The sequence below is a fragment of the Homarus americanus genome, unplaced genomic scaffold (assembly GCF_018991925.1).
Source record: "Homarus americanus isolate GMGI-L3 unplaced genomic scaffold, GMGI_Hamer_2.0 scaffold41027, whole genome shotgun sequence".
NCBI classification, from domain to species: Eukaryota; Metazoa; Arthropoda; class Malacostraca; order Decapoda; family Nephropidae; genus Homarus; species Homarus americanus.
In genome coordinates, this window is record NW_024745073.1 from 323,359 (window position 1) to 346,759 (window position 23,401).

The 23,401-nt window shown below is 34.0% G+C and overlaps 4 protein-coding genes across 8 annotated transcripts; 2 read left to right on the plus strand and 2 right to left on the minus strand.

The window, feature by feature from the left end:
* Window positions 1–78: 78 nt before the first annotated feature.
* On the minus strand, window positions 79–7,784 carry LOC121878470 (protoheme IX farnesyltransferase, mitochondrial-like). 2 transcript variants are annotated; one of them, XM_042384708.1, is made up of 9 exons: window positions 7,704–7,784; window positions 6,078–6,393; window positions 5,677–5,895; window positions 4,077–4,242; window positions 3,276–3,461; window positions 2,591–2,776; window positions 1,793–1,972; window positions 850–984; window positions 79–388 (listed from the first exon to the last, which is right to left on the minus strand). In XM_042384708.1, exons 2-9 carry the CDS (start codon window positions 6,366–6,368, stop codon window positions 189–191), a joined length of 1,563 nt encoding a protein of 520 aa, XP_042240642.1. In that variant the 5' UTR covers window positions 6,369–6,393; window positions 7,704–7,784; the 3' UTR covers window positions 79–188. The 2 variants fall into 2 exon arrangements, with proteins under 2 accessions (XP_042240642.1, XP_042240641.1); XM_042384707.1 differs by lacking the exon at window positions 7,704–7,784 and adding an exon at window positions 7,587–7,607.
* Window positions 7,785–8,306: 522 nt separating this feature from the next.
* Window positions 8,307–15,290, plus strand: LOC121878473 (COP9 signalosome complex subunit 2). 2 transcript variants are annotated; one of them, XM_042384713.1, is made up of 10 exons: window positions 8,307–8,463; window positions 9,147–9,341; window positions 9,451–9,576; window positions 10,146–10,325; window positions 10,548–10,652; window positions 11,181–11,250; window positions 11,752–11,890; window positions 12,003–12,193; window positions 12,590–12,731; window positions 13,849–15,290. In XM_042384713.1, the coding sequence occupies exons 1-10, from the start codon at window positions 8,410–8,412 to the stop codon at window positions 13,991–13,993; spliced, it is 1,347 nt and encodes a 448-aa protein (XP_042240647.1). In that variant the 5' UTR covers window positions 8,307–8,409; the 3' UTR covers window positions 13,994–15,290. The 2 variants fall into 2 exon arrangements, with proteins under 2 accessions (XP_042240647.1, XP_042240648.1); XM_042384714.1 differs by having other exon boundaries at window positions 8,308–8,463; window positions 10,146–10,313.
* A 1,000-nt stretch (window positions 15,291–16,290) lies between these two features.
* LOC121878474 (GATA zinc finger domain-containing protein 1-like) lies at window positions 16,291–19,122 on the minus strand. The gene is made up of 4 exons (XM_042384716.1): window positions 18,717–19,122; window positions 17,600–17,659; window positions 17,225–17,411; window positions 16,291–16,531 (listed from the first exon to the last, which is right to left on the minus strand). Exons 1-4 carry the CDS (start codon window positions 19,113–19,115, stop codon window positions 16,341–16,343), a joined length of 837 nt encoding a protein of 278 aa, XP_042240650.1. The 5' UTR covers window positions 19,116–19,122; the 3' UTR covers window positions 16,291–16,340.
* On the plus strand, window positions 18,979–22,330 carry LOC121878475 (28S ribosomal protein S23, mitochondrial-like). 3 transcript variants are annotated; one of them, XM_042384719.1, is made up of 4 exons: window positions 18,979–19,092; window positions 20,698–20,859; window positions 21,258–21,462; window positions 22,143–22,330. In XM_042384719.1, exons 2-4 carry the CDS (start codon window positions 20,726–20,728, stop codon window positions 22,272–22,274), a joined length of 471 nt encoding a protein of 156 aa, XP_042240653.1. In that variant the 5' UTR covers window positions 18,979–19,092; window positions 20,698–20,725; the 3' UTR covers window positions 22,275–22,330. The 3 variants fall into 3 exon arrangements, with proteins under 3 accessions (XP_042240653.1, XP_042240651.1, XP_042240652.1); XM_042384717.1 differs by lacking the exon at window positions 18,979–19,092 and adding an exon at window positions 19,345–19,479; XM_042384718.1 differs by lacking the exon at window positions 18,979–19,092 and adding an exon at window positions 19,628–19,651.
* Window positions 22,331–23,401: the final 1,071 nt, after the last annotated feature.

Genomic DNA, 23,401 nt, shown 5'->3' on the forward strand with positions numbered 1-23,401 from the left:
ATAAAAGTTGGATGGTTATTGTATTAGTAAAAATTTCAAGAAAATAAAATAGAATGAAAAGGTGAATGAAATACATCCTTTCACTCATAAATTATATGTATATACATAATTGGAAATAATATCTACATACATTTTCAACTTATTTCAGAATTTTAATACTTTACCTGTTACATTTTAAGTACGTACTATCAGCTACAGATACCAACAGGAACTAGATCTGTGGTGTTTGATGTCTCACTTGGGGTGTTTTCAGTATCCAGTTTGTTTTTCTTACTATAGTGCTTCTTACTTATAATCATTAGCATCATAACTGCTGGCAGATGGATAAGTGTGAACAAAAACAGTTTTCTTGAGCTCTTGCTGTCAGCATCTTCGTAGAATCTCCAAGCTGTAAACAAAAAAAGTTTCTATCACATTACAATTTAAGGTACAATTTGCTAAGTTTGGAATAAAGTTAAGGCTTGTTATCAACATAAATAGTTTTTTCCATAAAATATCCAACTGCAAAAATCTTTCCACAACTGTACTCCAAACAGCCAGTCTTAGGTTTATGGGCTGATTTGTGTTACAGGACCAAATCCTTTCATCCTTGCAAAAATATAATTCAGGTGAAGATTAACTATATGTGGGGAAGCTGTGACACACATGAGAGCACCATCATCAGTCACACACTACATAACACTTCCTGGATAGCCAGCATCACCTGTCTGCAGCATGTCCTGCCACACACATAATTTGATACCTTGCACTGCTCATTCACAAACATATATTTACTATTTTGGGGATGGGTTGAGAATGCATATAAATTATTTTTAAAAATAGTATGATATAAACAACAAATATTTTTACCAAGGTAAGAAAGATAGCCATTTAGTGGCAGTGAGTCAACTGCAAATGTCCATGTTGTAACATCAATCATGGGTGCAAGAGTGCAAATTCCAATCATGGCTATGCTGTATCGTAGAGCAACCCTTCTGCATAAACCTGAAAGTATAAATCCATTAAGTATTCATAAAGGTCTTAGTTATGCACAACTAAGTAAAGGAATGGAAACAAAATGATCTCAAGATTTTAATAAGATTCATCACAAAAACTCTTGAGTTTAATAAAAACCAAGAACATGAATAAATGCATTAATCTAATTTATGGCTTGCCATGATTTTTTATTTAATAAATTTAATGTGAAGATAAAAAAATGAGAGGGAATATGATTATCAGAGACTGGAGAGAGTCTAACTACTTAAGTACATCCAGAATAACACATAAATGCCGAAATGTGACAGTGAAAAAACCACTGGTTTAATTTTTTTTTTAACAAAAATTTTTTTTCTGCAAAACCAATGGAACCAAGCCATTCAAAATACTGTATATTATTACATCCAGTTTCCCTTCTTAAGTCGTATAACTGTCACTTTCCCTTATTTATTTACAATAGGATACTCTTTATCCATCTGTACCTATTGTATGTACTCAACAAATTACAGTATCTTCAAATACCTAATATCTGTGCTGTAGTTATGGCATTAACATTGCTAAAATACACCTATTGTATGAGTTCATTCAGTCACATGAATAAACAAAAGTAATTTCCCACTTAGGTGGAAACATGATGCAATCCTTGGAAGTTCGTTACTATGCCTGGCATGGACAGATTTCTCGGAATGCTTAAAAAATAAAAATAAATAAATAAAACCTGGCTATTGGAGAGTTCCAGGGATTGAATATTGGGGTTTTCTGAATAACAAATAATTAAAAAACAATCTTTAAAAATTTCCTTTCATAATATTCATACCTGGATTAGTTACCGACATCATGCGGTACCCAGCCCGTGAGTAATCAGACCGGAGGTTCCAGGAGAGGGCATTGAAGTGTGGAAACTGCCATGCAAACAAGATACTTGCCATAATCCAACCACCTGCCTCTAGACCTCCAGTGCAACTCGCCCACCCAATAAGAGGTGGAATTGCACCCACTGTAATAGACACACAAACACTCAATATTAGGAAACTTATTAGATTTTGTCCATTTTCATAATCTCAAACATTTCCATGACACTATTAAAATGAAATCTAAGTACTGTAGCTACTAATAATCTTTCTCAATCTGTAACACCTAACAAAGCAAGGTACTGTATATACAGTACTGTATTCTGTAACACCTAATTTAGCAAGGTATGTATCATGAAGAAGTACAGTACAATACAGTACTCCTGAAACTGAGACCACCTTCTAAAGCACCAAGATCACATTATTAAGCTAGCTATTGAAGACATACGCACATGAAGCCAAGGAGGTAAAACATCCTATTGCTGGATATTATGAATGTATGAACCAACATAATGGAATACTAGGTGCTTACTGCAGGTCTCCAAATGTGCTACCCTTCAAGATGTGACTGGACAAACATTTGGCAGATCAAGATGTCATGAACAATTGCAAGGCCCAGACTACAAGAAGTAGCACCCTGTACCAATATCCTAACCAATCTGGTGTAAATTACTGACATGTAAATGGAAAAAAAATCTGGACACAGACCTGATAAGTTGGTCCAAATTAAAGGCAGCTGCATTCATCAACGAGTCAATACTCACCTACTGATCCCACCCACGTGTTGATAATGCTCATCCTCTTCAGGGGTGTATAAACACTTGTGTAGAGGAGTAGGTTCAAAGCACCAAGGCTGGCAGCCAATCCATTTGCTCCAAAGTACAACATAGCCATGCCTGCTGTACCACAAGTAGCAGCAAAACAAATGCCATGCAATGGAGTCACCAAACCTAAAACAAGTATAATAACAATAATGATAATAATAACTGACAGACCATAACAAAGAAATACTAATGTAAGAACAAGGACTAAACTATGCTATACCCATCCACCTTCACAGCATTTATTTCAAGAATGAGATAATATCAACATCCCATAATAGAAAATAAAGTTAGGGTAAGGAAAGAAAAATATGGTTCATTAATTTTTCCATTTTCAATGTTGGGAGCTCTGAGTCCTGGTCCACTATGGTGTAGGGGGCTGTTAATTAAGGAGGGACATGGACTCTCTCATTTACTACCATTTGTTTATTTTAGCTAATTTACCAGATGTGTTCTACTATGATGTTCTCTCCTCTACGATCAACCCCAAAGATTATCATACACAGAGGATATGTGGATTCCATTTTTTTTCTCACTGAAAATCACTAAATATAAAATATGGGTAAGAGAACATATTAATCAAAATACTTTATACCCAATAGAACCTAGAACACTCCAAATGACTTACCTCTAACCAAAACTCTGTTCTTGGTACGGTCCATCTGAGAGTCAAATGGAACCTCAAAGAACTGATTAATAGCATTGGCAGCACTAGATGTAAGTCCAGTACCCAGAGTACAGAGCATTAGTGTGGTGGGATCAAAGGGACCTGGAGCCATGGCATATCCAGCTACTGCAGTTATCACCACTAAACCTACAGAGAAGAATGTCACGAGTCAAGTATATCTCTCTCTCCCACAAGTAAAAATTAATGATCTATGTATATTCACTAAAATACAGTTTGTGTGTTAGCTATCATTCTTAAATAGTCATCACCATTAAGAAGCCACAACATATAATAAATTGTCATAAAATAATATTTTTAATATACTAAATAAGGCATAGGGTTACTAGCAATGCCCATACAGTACTTAACTAGAATTGGGTGAAATTAACTCAGAAACCTAATTTCATTCTGAGTTTATGATCTTAAAATTAGAACATCAAAATATAATGTGAGTGGTTGGCAATCAAAACTCATGGTATGGTATTAAAGTATATAATAGCACTGTAAAGTATTATATCCTACGAATTTTGAAGTTAATCAATGAATCAAATAGAAATATAGTATGAAGCCTTGGTTCTTCATGACTTTAACCAAAACCACTAAAAACTGTCAAGATTTTATATGATGACACCACATCTGGGAAAATAAAGGCACAGTACTGTACAGTACTATGAATGATCAGTTCAAATCGTACAGCACAGTAATTATATGTACAGTACTGTATATCAAATGCTTGCATTGATAATTTTGATGTGCACCTACCAGTTAGTCTACTCTTGGACAGTCCAGCATAATAAGAACCTAATTTCTTCAAATCAATTCGCTGTGGTTTCCAGTCCAGTGCTCCTGGAGGAAGGGCTCCCACTAACTGTGTTTTCTCTCGTATGCTGTCTTTTGTTTCTTCTATGTACTCCACATCCTCATATGGCTGGAGAAGGTAACTAGATCAGTCAACCAAATTCAGAATAGATATAAATAGCAAATAGGATTTATGGGAAAAGTACAAGATTTTATGAAGATTCATGGATGATAGAGAGTGGTGGTAACTCTCGACAGGAGCTGCCATGCACAGGCCAACCGGCCTATTGCAGACTCCTTATTTTCTTATGTTCTTAAGTATAATTATTCTAATATTTTTAGCTATTTTCCCATTTATGGTTCTCTCTTTATTTTCTGAAGCCTACAATTAAAATATAATAAAAGATGTTTAGGTTACATTATCACGGTAAGTCATTACAATTTCCCATATTTTTTAATTTTCTTTATTACCGTATCACAGGCACAGATTGTAGTCCTAAAGTTCTTTATGCTAATATAAATTATCTCCAATAAGTTTGAGTTATATTTTCAGACCAAAATCAGACTTACCGGTAGTCATTATCATTTCCCACATTGCATTTATAATTACATGCAATACCGGTATTAGTCCTATAAATATTTGTGCCAATAAATTATCTCAGCAAGTTGAGGTTGTTCAAGTTTTTCAGTACTTAATTTTCTTATGTACAGGTTGACAATCCCTTATCCGAAATCCTTGGGACCAGAGGCATTTCGGATTTCGGAATTTTTCGGTTTTCAGAATGGTTAGGGTTTTTTTTTTATTAGCCCATCCGGGCACAAGTCACTGACCCACATTGGGGCCTGGGGGGCAAAAATATAATAATAATTATAATAATTATAATAATAATAATAATAATATAGGTAATAATAATAATTCATGGGTCTAGGTCGTGTTTCTCACTTTTTATCTTTTTTCATTCTTGTATTTCTTTATTATTATTATTATTATTATTATTATTATTATTAGTATTATTATTATTTTATTAATACAGTATTATTGTTATCATTATTATTTTATTTTGGTGTACTTTTTTAATTAAAATTTGTATTTACTATGAATAATTATTATTATTATAATTATTATTATTATTATAATAATTAGTATTACTATTACATTTTCGCCCCCCAAGCCCTGATGTGGGTCAGTGATCTATGCCTGGGTGGGCTAATCCCTGAAAAAAAAAAAAAAAAAAAAAAAAAAAAAAAAAAAATTGCTACACCAAAAAACTTTCGGTTTTCAGAGCTTTTCGGTTTTCGGAATTTCGGATAAAAGGTTGTCAACCTGTACTTGTAAACTTTACAGCAGTCACTAATAATACTGTACCCTGTACACAACCTCTTACACACACCATCAACATTTCAGTAATTGTTAACCACTTATGTATGGAACCACCTCTGTGCTAAATAAAATTGTCTGGCATTAGCCAAATAAAATATCAAAAGTGGTGTCCCCAGAGAGAAGGGGTTAAATTAAGAGTGCCTCTAGTCCGCTATCCTTTAAATTAAACAAAAACATAATTACCTGTATATTTTTGGCACTTTCAACTGATGTTCGAGAATCTTTTAATAACTGATCCACCTGGAGGTGAATTTCCTGTGCTCCATGTTCACCAGAGGAAGAACCCATCTGTGTAGCGCCATTTCTGACATCCACAACTGCACCAGCCTGGGCATGATGGAGCAGTGGTGCTTCCTTACTTATTAGGAATTTAAGTTTTGATGATTTTTCTATAAGCAGGATCTGGGAAAAAAATATCTACAATTAAGATGTGTAAAGGATAATGTCAAATCATCTACCACTTGTTCATGTTATTTTCTTGTCAATAATACTGTGTACAGTACAGTGCAGTACAGTCAAAATGTACTGTATTCTCTTTAAGAATTATCCAATCCTTTATGTAATTAAATACCCAGATTACTAACCTTTACATTTTTATCAAACTTATCACCATTGGCTCTTGTAAATGGCACCTCCCTGGTTACTTCAAATACATTATCTCCATTATCATCTCCTCCATCCTGTGAGTGGCTTCCACTGAGAAGCACTGTTGAAGATTTGCATCTATTGTGTAAACTTCTGAGGTATGAATACCTTAAACCTTGAGTACGTGGTCTGGATAAAATATGCACAGGTCCTTTAACAAAATATATTTTGGCTATCTCACTTGCCAGCCCCAGGGTGTTCAACCCTCGTGCACAAGCTATGCTACACATACTTCTGTGCCATGTTCAGTGTAACCTGTAAAGAAACAAATAAATGCATCAGTAAAACAAATGTATGTCAAATTATATAAATTAATTCCTGCAACATATCAATAACTAGACTCCATTAAACATCTAAGATATGCCGAAAGGCTAACAACAGATAGTCTACAGTACTGTACTGTAAATTTGCAATCTCTGTGTACCATAAACCTAGTTTTATTGGCCTTGGATGTAACTAATGTACTGTACTTTTCATATGTTCTTCATTTACTCAGCACCCTCTTGGAAATAAGCACCTGACAGTTTTGTTGGCTCTTCTTGGTCAAGTTGCTTAACTGTTTACCAATGAACTGTATAACTGCATTTTTTGTAAACTTGCTTATTCAATACTAAACCTGTACATATGACAATTTCATTGAATTAATATTATTACTGTATTATTAATACATTATTTTTTTTACAAATACAGCCTAACTTTTTTGTTCTAATGGACACTAATTCGACATCAAATTAAAGAATTAAAAAATTTTCTCCGTAATAGTTAAGTCTTTAGTTAACTACAGTTGAGTGTTTAAGAATATGCATCAACTCTAGGAACAATAGAGTGGCAAAGACATCAAATTTACAGGACTGTATTCGAGTTTGCTTCCAGGGATTTACTGTACTAGTTTCACGATTAATGGACAATTGTCCAGTGTTACAATATTACTGCCCTTACATAAAAGTGAAATTTGTTTTTAAAAATCCGTTCACTGTATCCAAGTGTCAAACTATGAAATTAAAGATGTCATTTCCAGTGCACTTTGTTCCAGTTTTGTTCACTACTCTGGAACAAGAGTCTGAGTTACCAGCAATTTTTTTCTTACATCAAGATTACCGCAACCCAAGTGGAGGAATTACAATTTCCGTAATATAATGTTCGCATTTTTTTCATACTGAACAAGCTGGTCTAGAGAATTACCGAGCTGTCATGTGCAGAGTTGTGGAAATGTGATCCTACACCCCTGTGGTGACCCCTGTATGACCTATAGCAAGCCTGTCCACCAATCACACGACCAATACCCAATCATTCAGTGATACTACTATTGTTACGGTGCCGTTTGGAGACACGGGTTACCACAGGGGTGCAGGAACACATTTCCGCAACTGTATATACTTAATCAATGTGAACTTCCACGACAATTTTACTGAAAGAATATACAGATCTAGATCCACTGCCGGACTTACGGTACATTCTATGCATTAAAATAGGTGTTCGAATTAGACCTGAAGCAAACAAACGACTATTAAAGGTTATTTAAACTCCAAATTAGATGTTAACAAGAAGGCTGCTGCAGTACTCACCTCCTCCCTCACCGTGTTTACATCTTCAATCAGGGTGTTCAAATGAGAAGCTAATAGATTTTTTTCAAGTAGCTGAAAAATATTATTATAGTCTATGTAATTATATATACAGTATATAATATTTTTCATTTTGGAATACTATAAGTAAAATTGATTTGATAAAATTTGTATACGAAAGTTTTTTGCTTGAGTTTTATCTAAACAAATACGAGCAGTTGTTCATAGATGAAGATAATTCCCTGAATATTTATATAAATTAATATATTTATTGAAATAAAATAATATAAATATATTTAAACCAAAGCAGTCAGCACGTTTACAAATAAGTTTATTAATGGCAAATAGTTTCACAAACATTTCATCCATTCCAAATCATTATTGATATTTTAATCCTTTTATTTCGTGTGAACATAAAACATATATTTTGGGGTAATATATACAGAAGTACCATCACAGTCTTTAAACTTTCTCCCCCATAAATCAAGAACCTTGTCACCACAAGTGAACAACAAAGTGAATCGTCTCTAATTCATAGAAATTTTTCATATTCAAATGAAAATTTTTATATTCATGTGAGATTTATTGAATATATTGACTTACTACTAATGGTAAAAATTAAAATTAATATCTGAAGGCAGCACAGAGAGGCAGTTGGGTCTGTTGGTCTCTCGTGCTCTTGTTAATAACCGACCAAACTCACTGCATCATGTCGGACGCTGAGGACGACTTTATGTGTGATGATGAGGAAGAATATGACTTGGTGAGTGAGATATATCGGTGATGTGAGTGAATTATACTGTTTCAGAGGGTCTTTGTGTATTGTAGTAGTGATACTGAATAACTATTCGGTGGACAGAGAGGAAAGATGTGGCAAAGATACAAGTGTTACCTTAGTGATGGCTATTGTCATGGTTTCATATATCATTAGCTGCTAGCCGGTATGTTACAGGTACTCCATAATGTTAGTCTTCAATGAATTCTCTTCCAGTGGGTGTAGATGTAGCTAGGAGAGGCTATGGGTTCATGGCCCGGGACACATTGTTAAAATTAGAAGTCAAAATACAGGCTACCACTTGTGTCTGGATAAACCTGCCTTAAAGGTTTCCAGTAATGTGAACTTTTAAGTGACTGGTTCTTTTCTGAATTCATTAATATGTTTAATTTTAGATAGAATAAATAGCAGAGTTCTGGTATAATAATTTGTGTGATCTATTCATGCTAACTTCAGACATACAGTTGTACAGTAATTTAGGCCAGTGATGATTATGGTCTTGATCACCAAAGTGTGCACCAGTACTGTATTCAGGGCCTCTGGCTTATAGTACTGGAGTCACTTTTGTAGACACGCTTATGGCTTTACCACCATCAGAAATGACATCATAGAATAAACAAATATTCATCAAAGGAAGAAATTAATTTTTTCTTAATGTCACCTTTCACCAGGAGTACTCGGAGGACAGCAATAGTGAACCGGACGTAGATCTAGAGAACCAATACTACAACAGCAAAGCTCTTAAAGAAGATGATCCAAGAGCCGCTCTTACCTCCTTCCAGCGTGTCTTGGACCTGGAAGCCGGGGATAAAGGAGAATGGGGCTTCAAGGCGCTTAAACAAATGATAAAGATCAATTTTAGATTGGTATGGCGTATAGTTACTTTAGTATATTGATTAATGATGTGATTATGGTCTGATGTGTGTGTGTGTATACCTTATATATATATACTGAACCAGTATTTATATATTTCAGGGCAACTATGAGGAAATGATGACTCGCTATAAACACTTGCTGACGTACATTAAATCGGCTGTCACACGAAATTACAGTGAAAAGTCCATCAACTCCATCCTGGATTACATATCTACATCCAAGAATGTTAGTGACTGCATTTAATTTGTTGAAGTTTAAGCAAGTTCATCCTTGCTACCAAATAGCCATCTTAATTTTGCCTGAACTTATTTCCCAAAAGGAAGAAATTCTGCACTTCTCAAGAATGGCAGAAGTATTACTCTGGCTCTCTTCTTATTTTCTCTATCTTTCCTATTTTGACAGTATGTAACTTCAAACATGGTTAAGTATATTACTGGTATGTGTTTGAGAGACATTTGGATACACTGTACTGTACTGTATGTACCTTGAGGGGATTGATATTAAGAAATTCGTGGTTTAGAATGATTGGAACTCATAAGTGTATTGTACTGTAATTTGTTTCATGATATAGAGTAATACAGTAAATACATATGGTACTCGTGTTGTCCTTAAAGCAGTACCAGACAGACTGAATGGCTTTACTTTCAATATACAATACTCAGAATTTTTACACTGCTCATAAATCATATCAAATTGTTTTATGGCGGGTTCAAAGTAATTAATGTATTTTATTTAATTTTTTTTTACCATTAATTATAAGCTCTATTTACCAATTGTTTTTCATTAAATTTTAGATGGAATTACTTCAAGACTTCTATGAGACTACACTAGAAGCCTTAAAAGATGCGAAAAATGACCGACTGTGGTTTAAAACAAATACTAAATTGGGTAAACTGTATTTTGACCGAGAAGATTACACAAGACTCTCGAAGATATTGAAACAGCTCCACCAGTCGTGTCAAGTAAGTCCTGAAGTACGTTATGTTGTGAGTCTCAGATGTTTTTTCCTCGTTATTAAAGGGGGTTTTAAGAAATAATTTTATTCTAGTGATATGTAATATATTCACTAGGGATCATGAAAATAAAAGAATAGAATTTGTTATTGAAGTAACAATCATTGAAATAGGGGTGAAGAATGTATACTATATTGTAATGCAATATGTTATTAAGTTTTTACAAGTTTCTCCTGTAAACAGACGGATGAAGGTGAGGATGACTTAAAGAAAGGGACTCAACTTTTGGAGATATATGCCCTAGAGATCCAGATGTATACTGCCCAAAAGAACAACAAAAAGCTGAAGGTTGGTGAATTGTATAAAATGAACCACTGTTTGAAGGGCACTTAAATTACAGGAACTCTTGGGTGAAAATGAAATATCAGTCAGTACTGTATTGTTAGTATTTATTAAAGGGTCCATGCACACTACAGCATTAAGTGTTGTGAAATGTATATCTGTAATAGTAGGTATCTCATAGAAGGCAGCCAGTTGAGTTGAGTTGTTAGGGTTAAATTGGTAAGAGTTTGCAAAAGTGAGTGGGTGTGTGATAGTGTTATGTTTTCAGTCTATTGTACACCATAATGCAGGACGGGGGAGAACCAAGAACAACTGCACCCACACTTTCTTCCTCTATATATTTTCTTGAATTCTTTCTTACTACTGTAAAGTAATACTATGATTTCTTCTACAGTACAGTATTCTCTCTCTACAGTAAGTGGCCGCACATATGTTTTTTCTCAGTTACTTCACACAGCCTAGCCTTACCCATCACTCCCTTCCCACTGCAACTGTTCTTAGTAATTGTTTGTAAAGGAAATCTATTCTTTTCAGGCCTTGTACGAGCAGTCACTTCACATCAAATCAGCAATACCCCATCCCCTCATCATGGGTGTTATAAGAGGTATGGATCAGGTCATTCTTTCTGTTTATATACTAACAATTAACTTCCCATTATTTTTTTCTTTATTTTATCAATGACTCCTTCCTCTTCAGGTGGGTGACCATGACAGAAGAGCCTCCAGGTTGTCCTGCTGTATCTATACATCCTTGTTCAGTTTGATTATAAGATACTTTGTGTTCACATCTCAGATAGGCAGAGAGAATTTCCAGGTCACTTCCCACAATGCTGCAGACAACAAATAGGGAAGTTTATGTTGTTTTACTAAAGAAAAATCATAACCACAATGGAAGAAGAATATATTTGCTAACTTTCAAGAGATGGAAACAAACTTCTAAGTGTTTAAAAGGCAGAAACAATACTGTACTGTACAGTACAGTACATAATAATAACTGGCTACTTTTGTTTTTAATTACTTCAATATTATGTATTAATGCTAAATGAGAACTTAGATATACTTTAACAAGAATTTCACATTTTCAATAAAACTGACTTTTCTTTCAGAATGTGGAGGGAAAATGCATCTTCGGGAAGGTGAATTTGAGAAGGCCCATACAGATTTTTTTGAAGCTTTTAAAAATTATGATGAATCAGGCAGCCCAAGAAGGACAACTTGCCTAAAGTATCTTGTTCTAGCAAATATGTAAGTTGAAAGTTATTAATTCAGAGTTTGAAGAAAATTTTTCATGAATCCTAAATAATTATTTGGAATCTTGAATTTTACTGTATTATCTAAACAAACACAATACTTTCAGGTTAATGAAATCTGGCATCAACCCATTTGATTCCCAAGAAGCAAAACCCTACAAGAATGACCCAGAAATTTTAGCAATGACCAACTTGGTGGCTGCCTACCAGAATGATGATATTAATGAATTTGAAACTATTCTAAAACAAAATCGATCAAATATAATGGATGATCCATTTATCCGAGAACACATTGAAGGTCAGTAAATCAGTCACTTACTTTTATGTTCAGATATAAACTATGATTTTTTGTAAATATGATGAGACTAGAAATTATTTTGTACTGTGATAAGGTGGCAAGAACATTATTTTAAAATATTGAACAAGTGTGAACTGATTAACTATAATGAACAATTTCTATTTCCATTCAATTTCTTGCTTGTTGGAAGGTGTCATATTGTTTTAATTTTTCTCAGCTTCTGTTTACTATGAGAATAAAAGTAGATCTGTGAAGCCAAAGCAGATTGACTTTTTATATGTATGAGTTCCAGAATAATGAAGTTCCCACCTCTTACTGTACTAATATCCATATATACTTGCACATCATTATAAAGATTCTAGATGTTATGTTATCTATCATCCTCTCCTATTTCAGATCTACTAAGAAACATTCGCACGCAGGTTCTTATAAAGTTGATCAAGCCTTACACACGAATCCATATCCCTTTCATCTCAAATGAACTCAATATTGATGCCACAGATGTTGAAGCTTTGCTAGTGCAGTGTATTCTGGACAAGTAAGTGTCAGTTATCTCTTTATTGTATTTTAACTTGTAAGAGGATCCACACGACAGGACAGGACAGTAACTCAAATATTTCTCTGTGTATAAAGAATTTCTTAGATTTAACTCTAATCCTTTAGAGGGCAGGGGCTTCTCTCAGCAGAATAAAATAGTCTGGCATTAGCTGGAATAAAACTTGAAGGTGTATCACCGCCCTTTAAAAGGTTAAGTGCACCCACACAGTTATGTATAAGCTTCTTACATGAAATTATTCAATTTCATGTTCTCATATCATTATTCCCCATGTCTGGGATATTATTTGTTATTATTAGATTCTTTGGTTCTGACTTAGTATTATCTTCAGTTTTCTTCTATACTCAGTATACAGTGAGTTCTGCTATAACGCGTGTTTTGATAACGCGAATTTGCTCTAACGCGATTTATGAATTCGGAACAATATTTGTATAACGCGAACGCTTGTTTGCTATAACGCGATTTTTGCTGACTATTTCTCCAATTTTGTGGTATTAACTGTGAATATGGTAAAGAAGAATATCTCCAAAAAGCGTTCTGATGATAGAATTTCCGGTGATTATCGTAAAAGAAAGGATATAACACTTGAAGAGAAGCTCGATGTTATCAACCTCAAAATCACCCTTCTCCCCCATCAAGTTACATTCATATTTTTTCAAGGTAAAGTGTTAAATTTACTGTATGATTTCATTATTAGATATGAATGTAACATTTACTTAGACTGTGCTATCCTTTGTGTTAGGCTAACTACTAAATTTTTTCGATTTCGAGTAATCTGCACCTAACCCTATTTTCTCCATAAGCCCTGTTATTTCTATTACGCGATTTTCTATAACACGATATTTTACAAGAACACAATTATCGCGTTATAGCAGAACTACCTGTAATACCTTGTTACAGGTAATCTAATTGGCTTTGACTTAATTTTCCCATTCACATGCCTTCTTCACCTGGATCTTTATAGTATATACCTAACAATCTTCCTTCCATCATTATTAGTGCATCTACAGTCTTTTAAACAATAAAGTACTTTTGATGTTAAGTATTAATTATATAAATTTAAGTGTTGCATAGGATCATTATCCTTTTCTGTCTACAGCACAATTGATGGACGGATAGACCAGGTGAATCAAGTACTGGAGTTGACAAGGGGAGCAGAGGGTGCAGCACGCTACACTGCACTTGACCGTTGGACAAACCAGCTACAGTACCTACAGTCTGTCATAGTCACAAAAATGAATTGAGTAGACGTAGAAATAAAACATCATATAATCTTGGCAGAATCCATTCAGGGAATTAGCATCTTCACTTATTTGCTCACTATACCTGTGTCAGTGAAAGAAAATTTATCTACAGTATACTATATATACATTAATTTGTATACAATTATTTATGGTGTAATCTATACACAGTTGAAAGCGTAATGAAACCTAAGAGAAGGAAATGATTAAAAGATAAATATATTTAAATCTTGCAGCAGAGAACAAAATTGTAATGGAAAAAATAATGCAATAGAACCGAAAAGTAATCAACAATTAAATTTGGAACTGTTAAATATACTGAAAAAGCTTTCTGCAGATGTGATTTTGATTGTGTGCTATAATTGATATTACTGTTGATATGCTGTAAGCTAAAAATAATATATTGTACCTTTCTATAGCTTTGCACTTTCTTTTCATGTTGTTATTTGGATCTAAAATGTTTAATTATTCCCAAAGTCTTAAGACACCCTTCAATTTTATACATATGTACTGAATTTGCATTTTTGTAAAATGTGATTCTGAACTAACTTTTTCCTATCATTCTACCTTAGAGGTGAAATGGAGGTATAGAAGTAGGAAATATTTTTTTTTATAAACAAAATAATTGAGGAGGACATAGACCAATAATTAAGTGTCACAAATGTAATCTCTTGCTGGTGGTTTGCTTGTGAGGAGCAGCACTAAAAAAAATTGGGGTTGGAGAGTGGAATAGACTTTCCATATCCCCTCCTGGAATCAGAAGTGACTAGAAGAGTGCAGAGATACTAAATACTGGTACTTTCTACTTTGGGCCACCCCAGTAAGTTAGGGTTGAAGTAAGATTGATAAGAGAGGTATAGTTTGATTGTTATTACTACTGTATGAGGAAAGCCATAAAACACTTGAATGCTGTTAATGATTGTGGTTTTATTGAAGAAAAAATGCAGAGGAGACATAAAAACTACATAAGCCAATAGAGAATTAAACACTAATAAATGCATTAATACTTGGGTGGGGGGGGATCTAAATCACCAGTTTTAAGAATTTATTGTACTCTGAATAATCAGGAGTATATACAGAGTTTTAGTCTTCATTCTCAAGATGTGTTCACACTATCAGATTGTTTTGCCAGAAAATTGATGGAGATCATACCTACAGCCCAGGTACTTGTATTTAAATTAGAATCTGAAACATAGCCTATATTTATTTAGTAATGTATATTTTATTTGTTTGAATGGTAAATCTGAACAAAATATATAAACAGTTTTTAAACAGCTCTATTAAAGCTAGTTATAAATAATAACTTAGTTAATTATTCCTTTCTCAAGAAATTGTTACTACTGTATATGAAGAGCTTTAATGAATTATAGGTTTAAATAGTTGGTAGAAGAGAATTAGTAAGGAAAAGAGATAATTTAAGAGGGGTAACAGAGATGCTACCAAGATTAGAAAAACAGAAAATTCCTCATAAGCTAATCCATGGGCTGAGGTTCCAACAGACTAACAAATTATAAACCAATGGCACTTACGGGAAATAAAGGGGTTGTGTTCTGGCTCCCAAACTGTTACCCTAAATTTCATTTGATCTTCAAGAATATTTATTTATACTTGGTGTGTTAAGTAAACCTTAAAAATTGTCAGTTAAAAAATTCTTAAACAATCCATGGAAAGTACAATACAGTACTGCATATGTGTGTGTGAAGTTATGACACAAGAAGCACCCCGGATCCCTTAAACTGTAAAAGTAACCATTGGCCCGACTCTTCCGTGGGTGGTTCAGCTGAGTTTTAGTGTTTACCTATGTGAGTAACACAACAGTTCACAACACTTCCTCATAGGAATTGGTAACTGGCAGGAATTCCGTTTCAGAGTTGATAACACGGTTGATAGTGTCAACTGTTGTGGCATTGGTTCCGGGGGTGCCTGAAAATCAGTGGACTACCTGTACAGAACCTTTATTCGTCATATGTGAAAGATTCCTGAAAATAATGAATGGTATGACCATAATTATGCTTTAACCCCACTATCATTTTGGCTTCATACCATTTACCAGGTGACTATTATAATATAGGGCACATAACTAGCATTCTTGAGCACTTTGATATGGCCCTAGTACCTGCCAGAGTTGATCCTTTACTTGTTTCCTCACTGATCACTTCCTTAGAATGATCCAATTAGCTCATTGGTTTGATAATGCTTCATAACTCCTTTCTGAAAATAGTTTGATTAAATCCGTACAATTAAATGGTTACAAGCTGCCTTTATCAATTGTGTTCCAAAGGATATAAAAATTAAGTAAAAATAATGTTTGCTTTATTTGAAAAGTAATAAAATTCACAATCACGACTGGTTACTTGGTCATAAGTTCTTTTGCTTTTTCTATCGGTTTGATTTGGGGTCCAAGTCTTGACCATACAAAGCATGATTGTGGCTGGTAGGTCATGGTGGAATATGGAGAGGTGCGGTCTTTAAAATAATCAGAGGGAGCATGACATTCAAACTCCATGTTTTCAAGTTTTCGAGGTATATCTTCCTCAGGTCCTGTGGGGAAAAAATTTAACAGTAGAAGTTAAAAATGAGAATGAAGAAGCAATTATGGAGTATAAAGTCATTTAATAATGCCCTGACAGCCTTGATCAACGAAAATGGTGAGGGTAACATACGGTACTTCCTCTTCAATATCACCTGGATGCTTGTTGGATGTCATTATAAGACCAAAAACCACAGAAAAAAGTGAATTACGCCTTGAGTCAACTGCCTTAAATTCAAAATAGTATACATTGACAATGAAGCGATGAATGTGCATGGAAAACAGCAACAATCTTTGGAAGTTTATCCGCTTCACTACGGGAATGCCACTTTTTATATTTTATTTGGGTGATGCCAAATGACTTTATTCAGCTGATATGGTTTCATTAATTTTAACAAAGTAAGAGGTTAGCGCATAAGCTATACAATTAAAAACAACTAAAGATAATCAGAAAATCGAGAAGCAATAATCATATAAAAAGCTAAAATGTTCTGAATAGAACAATATACCAATGGCTGCAAGCAGAAGAATATGCGATCCTGCAGTCTGAAAATGGAATGTTTTCAAATAGATGAGAAAAAGGAGACTAAGCATCAGATGAATGAACTTTGAGTGAAAAGTATAGTACCCAGTAAATTTTATCTGATCAGAATTAACAGTAAGTGTGAAGGTGTTATCAATATAAACCAGATGAAATATCTAACCTATAATATAAGAAGAAGGATCAAATCCCTTTTCTGGTGGAGGAGAACCTTTAGTGGGTATGAGCCAGGTTAACACAGCACTCTTCTCACAGTACTGGTCCTGCAGCAGTCCTCGTATCTGAGCGTAGTATGTCCCTCCATCTACGTCAATTAATGAAACAATATCTCCTACTTGATAATATAACCCCTGTAAAATACAAGATATCATTAATACTGTACAGCAAAGTTTTATTCTAGCTTATTCTCACAAAATATATAAAAAAGACCACAGGATATGTTTAGTTATAAACTTTACAGGCTCAAAAAAGTGTTCATATATATTTCAATGCTGTACATCAAACACTACAATAAATAACACGGCAGTACACGCCTCACCTTATAAAACAGGTATTCAGAAGTGACCGGAGTAGCTACAGCTGCTGGTGCTTTGGTGGCCTGCATTAAAAATAGAAATATGATGCCTAAAGGTTAAACCTGAGATGATATATTTCATTATTCATCAAATAAACCAACTTAACAAAAGCTGACCTAAATAATACAGTAATTATCTTCAATTATTATCTTCGAAAAAACAAATCCTGGCTATGAAAGGAAACGTCAACCCTTACTGGGAATAGTGAAAGAGGGTGTAACGGCTGTAGGTTAGTGTTCAGGAGAAAATAATCATAATTCTTTTTAGAATTACTGTACCTACCAATCCCATAAAATGACAAGGATTAGAAATTTGATTAATAATACTTTTGCATTTTTTCTGTTCTAAACATGTTGGTAAGCTACACTGTATACCTCTTAGCAACACCATCCTCATACCACTCTGTACACATGAAGAACCAGAAACTTTCCTTCTAAATTATTTTTGCAAGAAATTATGAGGTTTAGCAATTTCATACCAACGCTTCCACATTATATGATTTATCAGAGATAATATGAACCAACCTAACTTAGGATAGGTAAAGTTTATCTTATCTACATTATATAATGTAGTTTGTAACATTCAACATGTAAACTGTGAATATAGTGCCATAGTGTGTCAAAGTAGATTAGTATTATGGACTTCAAAAATTACAAATCCTTGCCATTTTATAGGGTTTTCATGAGGTAGAAAATAAATTACCTTCTATTGAAATTTTCATATTATTGGTTAATATGTGATACTGTTCCAAAACATTAGTGTACTCGCAAGATGTACGGTAGGTATGGCAGCTGTATGCAAAACGTTGATATCTATTGCTATGGCAGCCTAATTCGCATTTGTGGTCAGACTATACAATGCTAGTTAGTACGGTTGCGTTCTTTCTGACTAATCTAACATTTCTGCCTAAGCAAAAAGAAGCACCTCATACCGCATTTTGCACATATGCGATTCTCTGCTGTACCATCAACCACACAGTCTGTCAACATGGCTGCCATACCTGCTCCAGTGTGTTAATTACCAAACTAAGTGCAAGATAACACAACCTACAGCACCTGTATACAATATTGTTATACTCACACTTTTTTTGAATATATATCTCCTGCCTTTTCCTTTTGGTACACTCCCCTTTCCACCCTGTCTTCCTTTCCTCGTTTTTCTTTTAGTTTCCCTTTTCTCTGACCCTTTTGCAGAGTCTTTGTCCTTTTCTCCATCTTGGTCATCATCTCTGCCGCCATTACCATTACTGGAGTCAGCATCTTTGTGGTCATCTAAATCTATCTTGTCTTCTTCCTTCCTGGCATCTTGTTCATCTTCCTCTCGATCTTTCACTGCCTTCACAGGAGCCAGTTTGGGGTTAGCTGTGTTAGCAACTGTGTAACACTCTGTACATAACACCTGTTCTTTGTCATCTTTCTGCCAGATATTTGACTCAGTTGCCTTACACTTCACACAGGTGGGTTTTACTCCAAATACCATCTTGTTTCCCACACCTATATACAGTCAGTTGAGGCTGAGGCTGCAGGACAACACAAGCCTTTTAGTGTGTTTACATTGTTCTCATTCGGTATAACATTAAATAATTGCCTAATTTCACTGATATATTCTCACCTCATAATATATTTTGAAATTTTAGATAAAAATATCAAATTAATGATAAAATAATCCTCAAATCATAATATTATAAAAAAAAAATTTGTGAGGATGAGCTGGACAACAGAGGCTCTTGAGCGGGTGGCGGGTGTTGGTGTACTGCTGATGGTGTGCTGTAAAGACATATATTCATTATTTACTAAAAGATGGCTGGCAATCGCCTGGAGAAGATAGGGACGATATATACAAGGTAAGTTTAATAAGGGCTTTGAAAGCCACATTAGAAATAAGTGTACATAGTTTTATATAGTAGTGGTAATATTCATTTTGACATTGTGGACTGGACAGATCACTGTACTGTATAGTGCGAAAACCATTATATTTGAAGGCCTCCCTAGCCGAGGCAGTGTCTACACTGGATGGTAAGGTGTGAATTTCACACACACAGTAGTATAGTATTGCTGTATTACACTGGAATTGGACTTTGTAACATTGGCTGTATTTCTGGCTCTTCACAATTTTTCTTTCTCGTATGGCGTGTGCTGTTAGGTAACACTTACCAATAGTGGTCTGAGATAACTAAGTATCTGAAAAAAAAATCGCCATATAAGAAAATTTGGTGAATTTACAGTATCATACCGGTCTTTATGTCCATATTAAACATATGTGTCTCGTAATGTTTACACAATTCTAAGACATTTTTCTTCTATGATATTTCCGCCGGAAGTTAAGGATAACCGAGATATTAATTTTTCAAGATTATTACTGTTGCTCAGTCACAAGTGTCGCCATGATTTGTTTACTTATGGCTGAGGTGGTCTGACCCCATAGCTCCAGGCCTCCGACGGGGGTCCTGGTTAGGTTAGGTTCGGTTTTCTTGGTTGGTTGGTAATATAATTTGTTATTTATTCTAAAAAAAATCCAACTTTTACTGTTATGATTGTTGGGGTGGGGGGATCTAAAAAACACATAATTTCCTGTGGAAATGAATACCAAATTCGTTCGAAACTCATCAAAATACATAGGAAAAAATTATTTTAATTCCGAAATAAAGACCGGTGTGATAGTATAAATTGACCAAAAATTTATTTTGGTAATATTTTACAACAGCGCGTGTTATTATGAGCAACTGTAGAAAACTGTTTACTACATTTTAAATGTCAAAAACAAGTTTGATTTTAGTACATAAAAGTTATTAAAGCAGCAATTGTGATGCAGAAAAGTCAAGTCAGGTGAACATACAGTACTGTATATATAAGTGGTTAACAAATACACAAAAATTAAATAATAATATGCAAATATTAGTATCTGGTATTGTATTATAAATAGTGATAGGTCTCCTGGTTTGCACTACTGTACTGTATTTAAGTTTTAAGGTTAAAAAATGATTATATGGTGTATGGTTTTATTAGACTGGCAGGTCAAAGTCTTGAAGTAAATTAACAAGTTTTTAACCACATTGTTTCAGAGCTACTGGGTTACTGAAGTCAGGAGCTATGAAGCCACAAGATAAACCATTGTGGTATGATGTGTATGAAGCTTTCCCTCCCAAGCATGAGCCACGCTTTGACAGGCAGCCTCCAGAGACAAAGATTCGGCAGATATTTTACCCTGAGGATGTTATAAGAGCGTAGGTGCAAGTGTTTATTTAATGCTGTAATAAATATGATTTATCACTCCATCAAGAAGAGTGGCTGTGTGTGCAGGAGGGAGTGGTGAGAGATATGTGCATTACCATTGATGATGGGTGTTGCTATGTAAAGTAATCCTACATTAAGTGGGAAAGGCCTTGAAAGAATAAAAATTACACTTTTCATATAAATTATATCAATATATTTGTATATGTTTAAGCTACATAATATTAGACCCACATGCTACATATCATGTCATTTTTTTATATAATACTGTACCCTGTACTGTAGACAAGTAGAGTAAAGTTCATCAAAAGGAATCTCATATTATGTATTATTATTAACACTTATTTTTTTTATTCTTGATTGGTAACTGTTTTTCCTATATGATTTACAGAAATTTTTACAAGAAATATGGATCTTATGGAACAGCTCAGTTATTAGACAGTAATCCTCGGCCCACTGTGTGCCAGCTGTTTGTAAAGGAATATGAGCGCCTGCAAGCTGATGGCAGTATCCCACAAGACCAAATAATGCAGGAGTCTGCACTAGCTCTGGAGGCTCGAGGAATTTATCTTGATAGATCTCGTGCTCCTCTCAAGGTTGGTAATGTAAAACAAATTCCAATTTAAATCAAAATCTGATTATGTATGAATATTTGCATCTGTATTTGTATGCCTACTTATTATACTCGATATTATTTTGCATGTTAGTTACTTCCATAATATAAAATACATTACATTCATCATTACAAACTAGTAGATAGTAAAATTGTACCTGGTGAAATTTTTTAACAAGTGTCACCAAATAAGATCCAATGTGGTTTAAACCTATGAGCAGAAAGAATCTTGTCTTTTCTCTTCATTAAATATGATCATGAATGAAATTAATAAACAATAGCATTATGTATTAAATGCTAAAAGTGTTATTATTTTGCTGCTTTAATTATTACTTTGTAGACTTTTTCTTTCTTCTGTTATTTGGTCTCTTACTTCCCCATTTTCATCATAATGTTAAGACGCCAGGAAGGGTGTGGTGTCATGGTTTACCCCATAATTTGAGAACATTGAAACTCATATATTGTTGTGGTGATCACTTGTTTTTCACACAGGTATAATTAACAGTGGACCTTATCTATTAACAGTAAGATTGATTGAATGACAGCATGTGAAAGGTAAGAGAGAGAGCACATGCATGTGTGTGTGTATGTGCGGGCAAATAAAACCCATACATCTCTTTTTGGGGGTAAATACTGTAGTGTTGTTCCATATCTCATCCCCAGACTGATACACCACCACCGGAGGAAGTAGAGGAACAGGTCTCTTCCGCGGACACTCCACCACAGAAGATGGGGAAATTACGTCTTGTCGAAATTTTCAAGGAGAGCCAAGAAGGAAAAGAAGAATTCAAATAACAGTGAAATCATGGTTTATATTTATTACTGTAAATAAATTTCGTAGTTTGATTTTATCATAAGCTTTTCTTTTACTTTATCCTATATATATGTACAGTATTACAGTCTCATTTATTGACTTGTGGAATGTACAATGTAATCTTGCCATCTGTAAGCAGAATGTATAAGTTGCAAGAATGAATTGTTAGTCAGTGCTGGTATAAGTGGAGATACAATCCACAGGGAGAGTGAGATCACAAAATTATAGAAGTGTATTGCCACATTGTCAACCATACTGAGAAGGGAAGTGGGAGTGAGAAATCCCAGATTAAGAATGTTGACAAAACAGTAAATAATAAAGTGTATGAATACATGTAGTTTAATGAGAAGAAATGTAATGATCATTACTATATTATAACATTAATTCCTTCAATTAAAGTACATATTTAAACTCTTACTTAAAAATTTAACTGTCTCCTCACCTTCAAGGATAAGTTTACTGTATAGTATTACATATGACTTGGAATTCAATAAAAGTGAAACCAATACAATTAGGTTAAATTAATGTGTAGAGTAAATGATGGCTCATTTGAATAGGGTAGGAGACTTTAAGCGTATAGAACTACTGTATATACTAAATTATGAGTGAGGTGCCTGTTGTGAATTATAAATACAAAAGAAAATGAAATTTTAATTTAATGCAAGTTAAGCAAATTTGTTGAGGAATAAATATAAGATTGAAATAAACACATAAAAGTAATGATTAACAGAATCAACCTGCATACTGTGCTGTAGATGGTTCAATTGATGCAAATGGGAAATATATTAGTACAAAAAATTAAGATTTATATAAAATTTCTGGTGAATTAATGAGAAAAGGGGGCAGCATCTTATGATTGTGGAATGGCTGTCCTAGGGTTCCTAAACAAATTAATAATTCACCCAAAGAAGTTAATTATTATTATAATTATTATTATTTTACGCTATTCTGTGTAGAGTAAAATACACAAATGAGAAGTGCATCTTCCAAACAAATATTCCAGTTGTCTTTTGACTGTGTTTTTCTCGGAGTTATATAATTGTCCGTTAAGATTTGTTGATTAATCATATTTTATATTATTGTAAATATGATTAAATTTCAATAAAAA

Bases quoted from the DNA above. Each gene is read 5' to 3' on its own strand.
- LOC121878470 (XM_042384708.1), bottom strand. From the start codon at position 6,368: ATGTGTAGCATAGCTTGTGCACGAGGGTTGAACACCCTGGGGCTGGCA. The intron at 1,973-2,590 runs GTGAGTATTGAC...TGTCTATTACAG, and splicing joins CACGTGGGTGGGATCAGTAG to TGGGTGCAATTCCACCTCTT. The intron at 389-849 runs GTAAAAATATTT...TTTTGTTTACAG, and splicing joins TGGCTATCTTTCTTACCTTG to CTTGGAGATTCTACGAAGAT.
- LOC121878473 (XM_042384713.1), top strand. From the start codon at position 8,410: ATGTCGGACGCTGAGGACGACTTTATGTGTGATGATGAGGAAGAATAT. The intron at 10,326-10,547 runs GTACGTTATGTT...TCCTGTAAACAG, and splicing joins CGTGTCAAGTAAGTCCTGAA to ACGGATGAAGGTGAGGATGA. The intron at 12,194-12,589 runs GTCAGTAAATCA...CTCCTATTTCAG, and splicing joins TATCCGAGAACACATTGAAG to ATCTACTAAGAAACATTCGC.
- LOC121878474 (XM_042384716.1), bottom strand. From the start codon at position 19,115: ATGGTATTTGGAGTAAAACCCACCTGTGTGAAGTGTAAGGCAACTGAG. The intron at 17,660-18,716 runs GTGAGTATAACA...TTTTTAATGCAG, and splicing joins GATATATATTCAAAAAAAGT to GCCACCAAAGCACCAGCAGC. The intron at 17,412-17,599 runs GTGAGGCGTGTA...TGTATTTTACAG, and splicing joins CTGAATACCTGTTTTATAAG to GGGTTATATTATCAAGTAGG.
- LOC121878475 (XM_042384717.1), top strand. From the start codon at position 19,436: ATGGCTGGCAATCGCCTGGAGAAGATAGGGACGATATATACAAG. The intron at 19,480-20,697 runs GTAAGTTTAATA...ACATTGTTTCAG, and splicing joins ATAGGGACGATATATACAAG to AGCTACTGGGTTACTGAAGT. The intron at 21,463-22,142 runs GTTGGTAATGTA...TCTCATCCCCAG, and splicing joins GATCTCGTGCTCCTCTCAAG to ACTGATACACCACCACCGGA.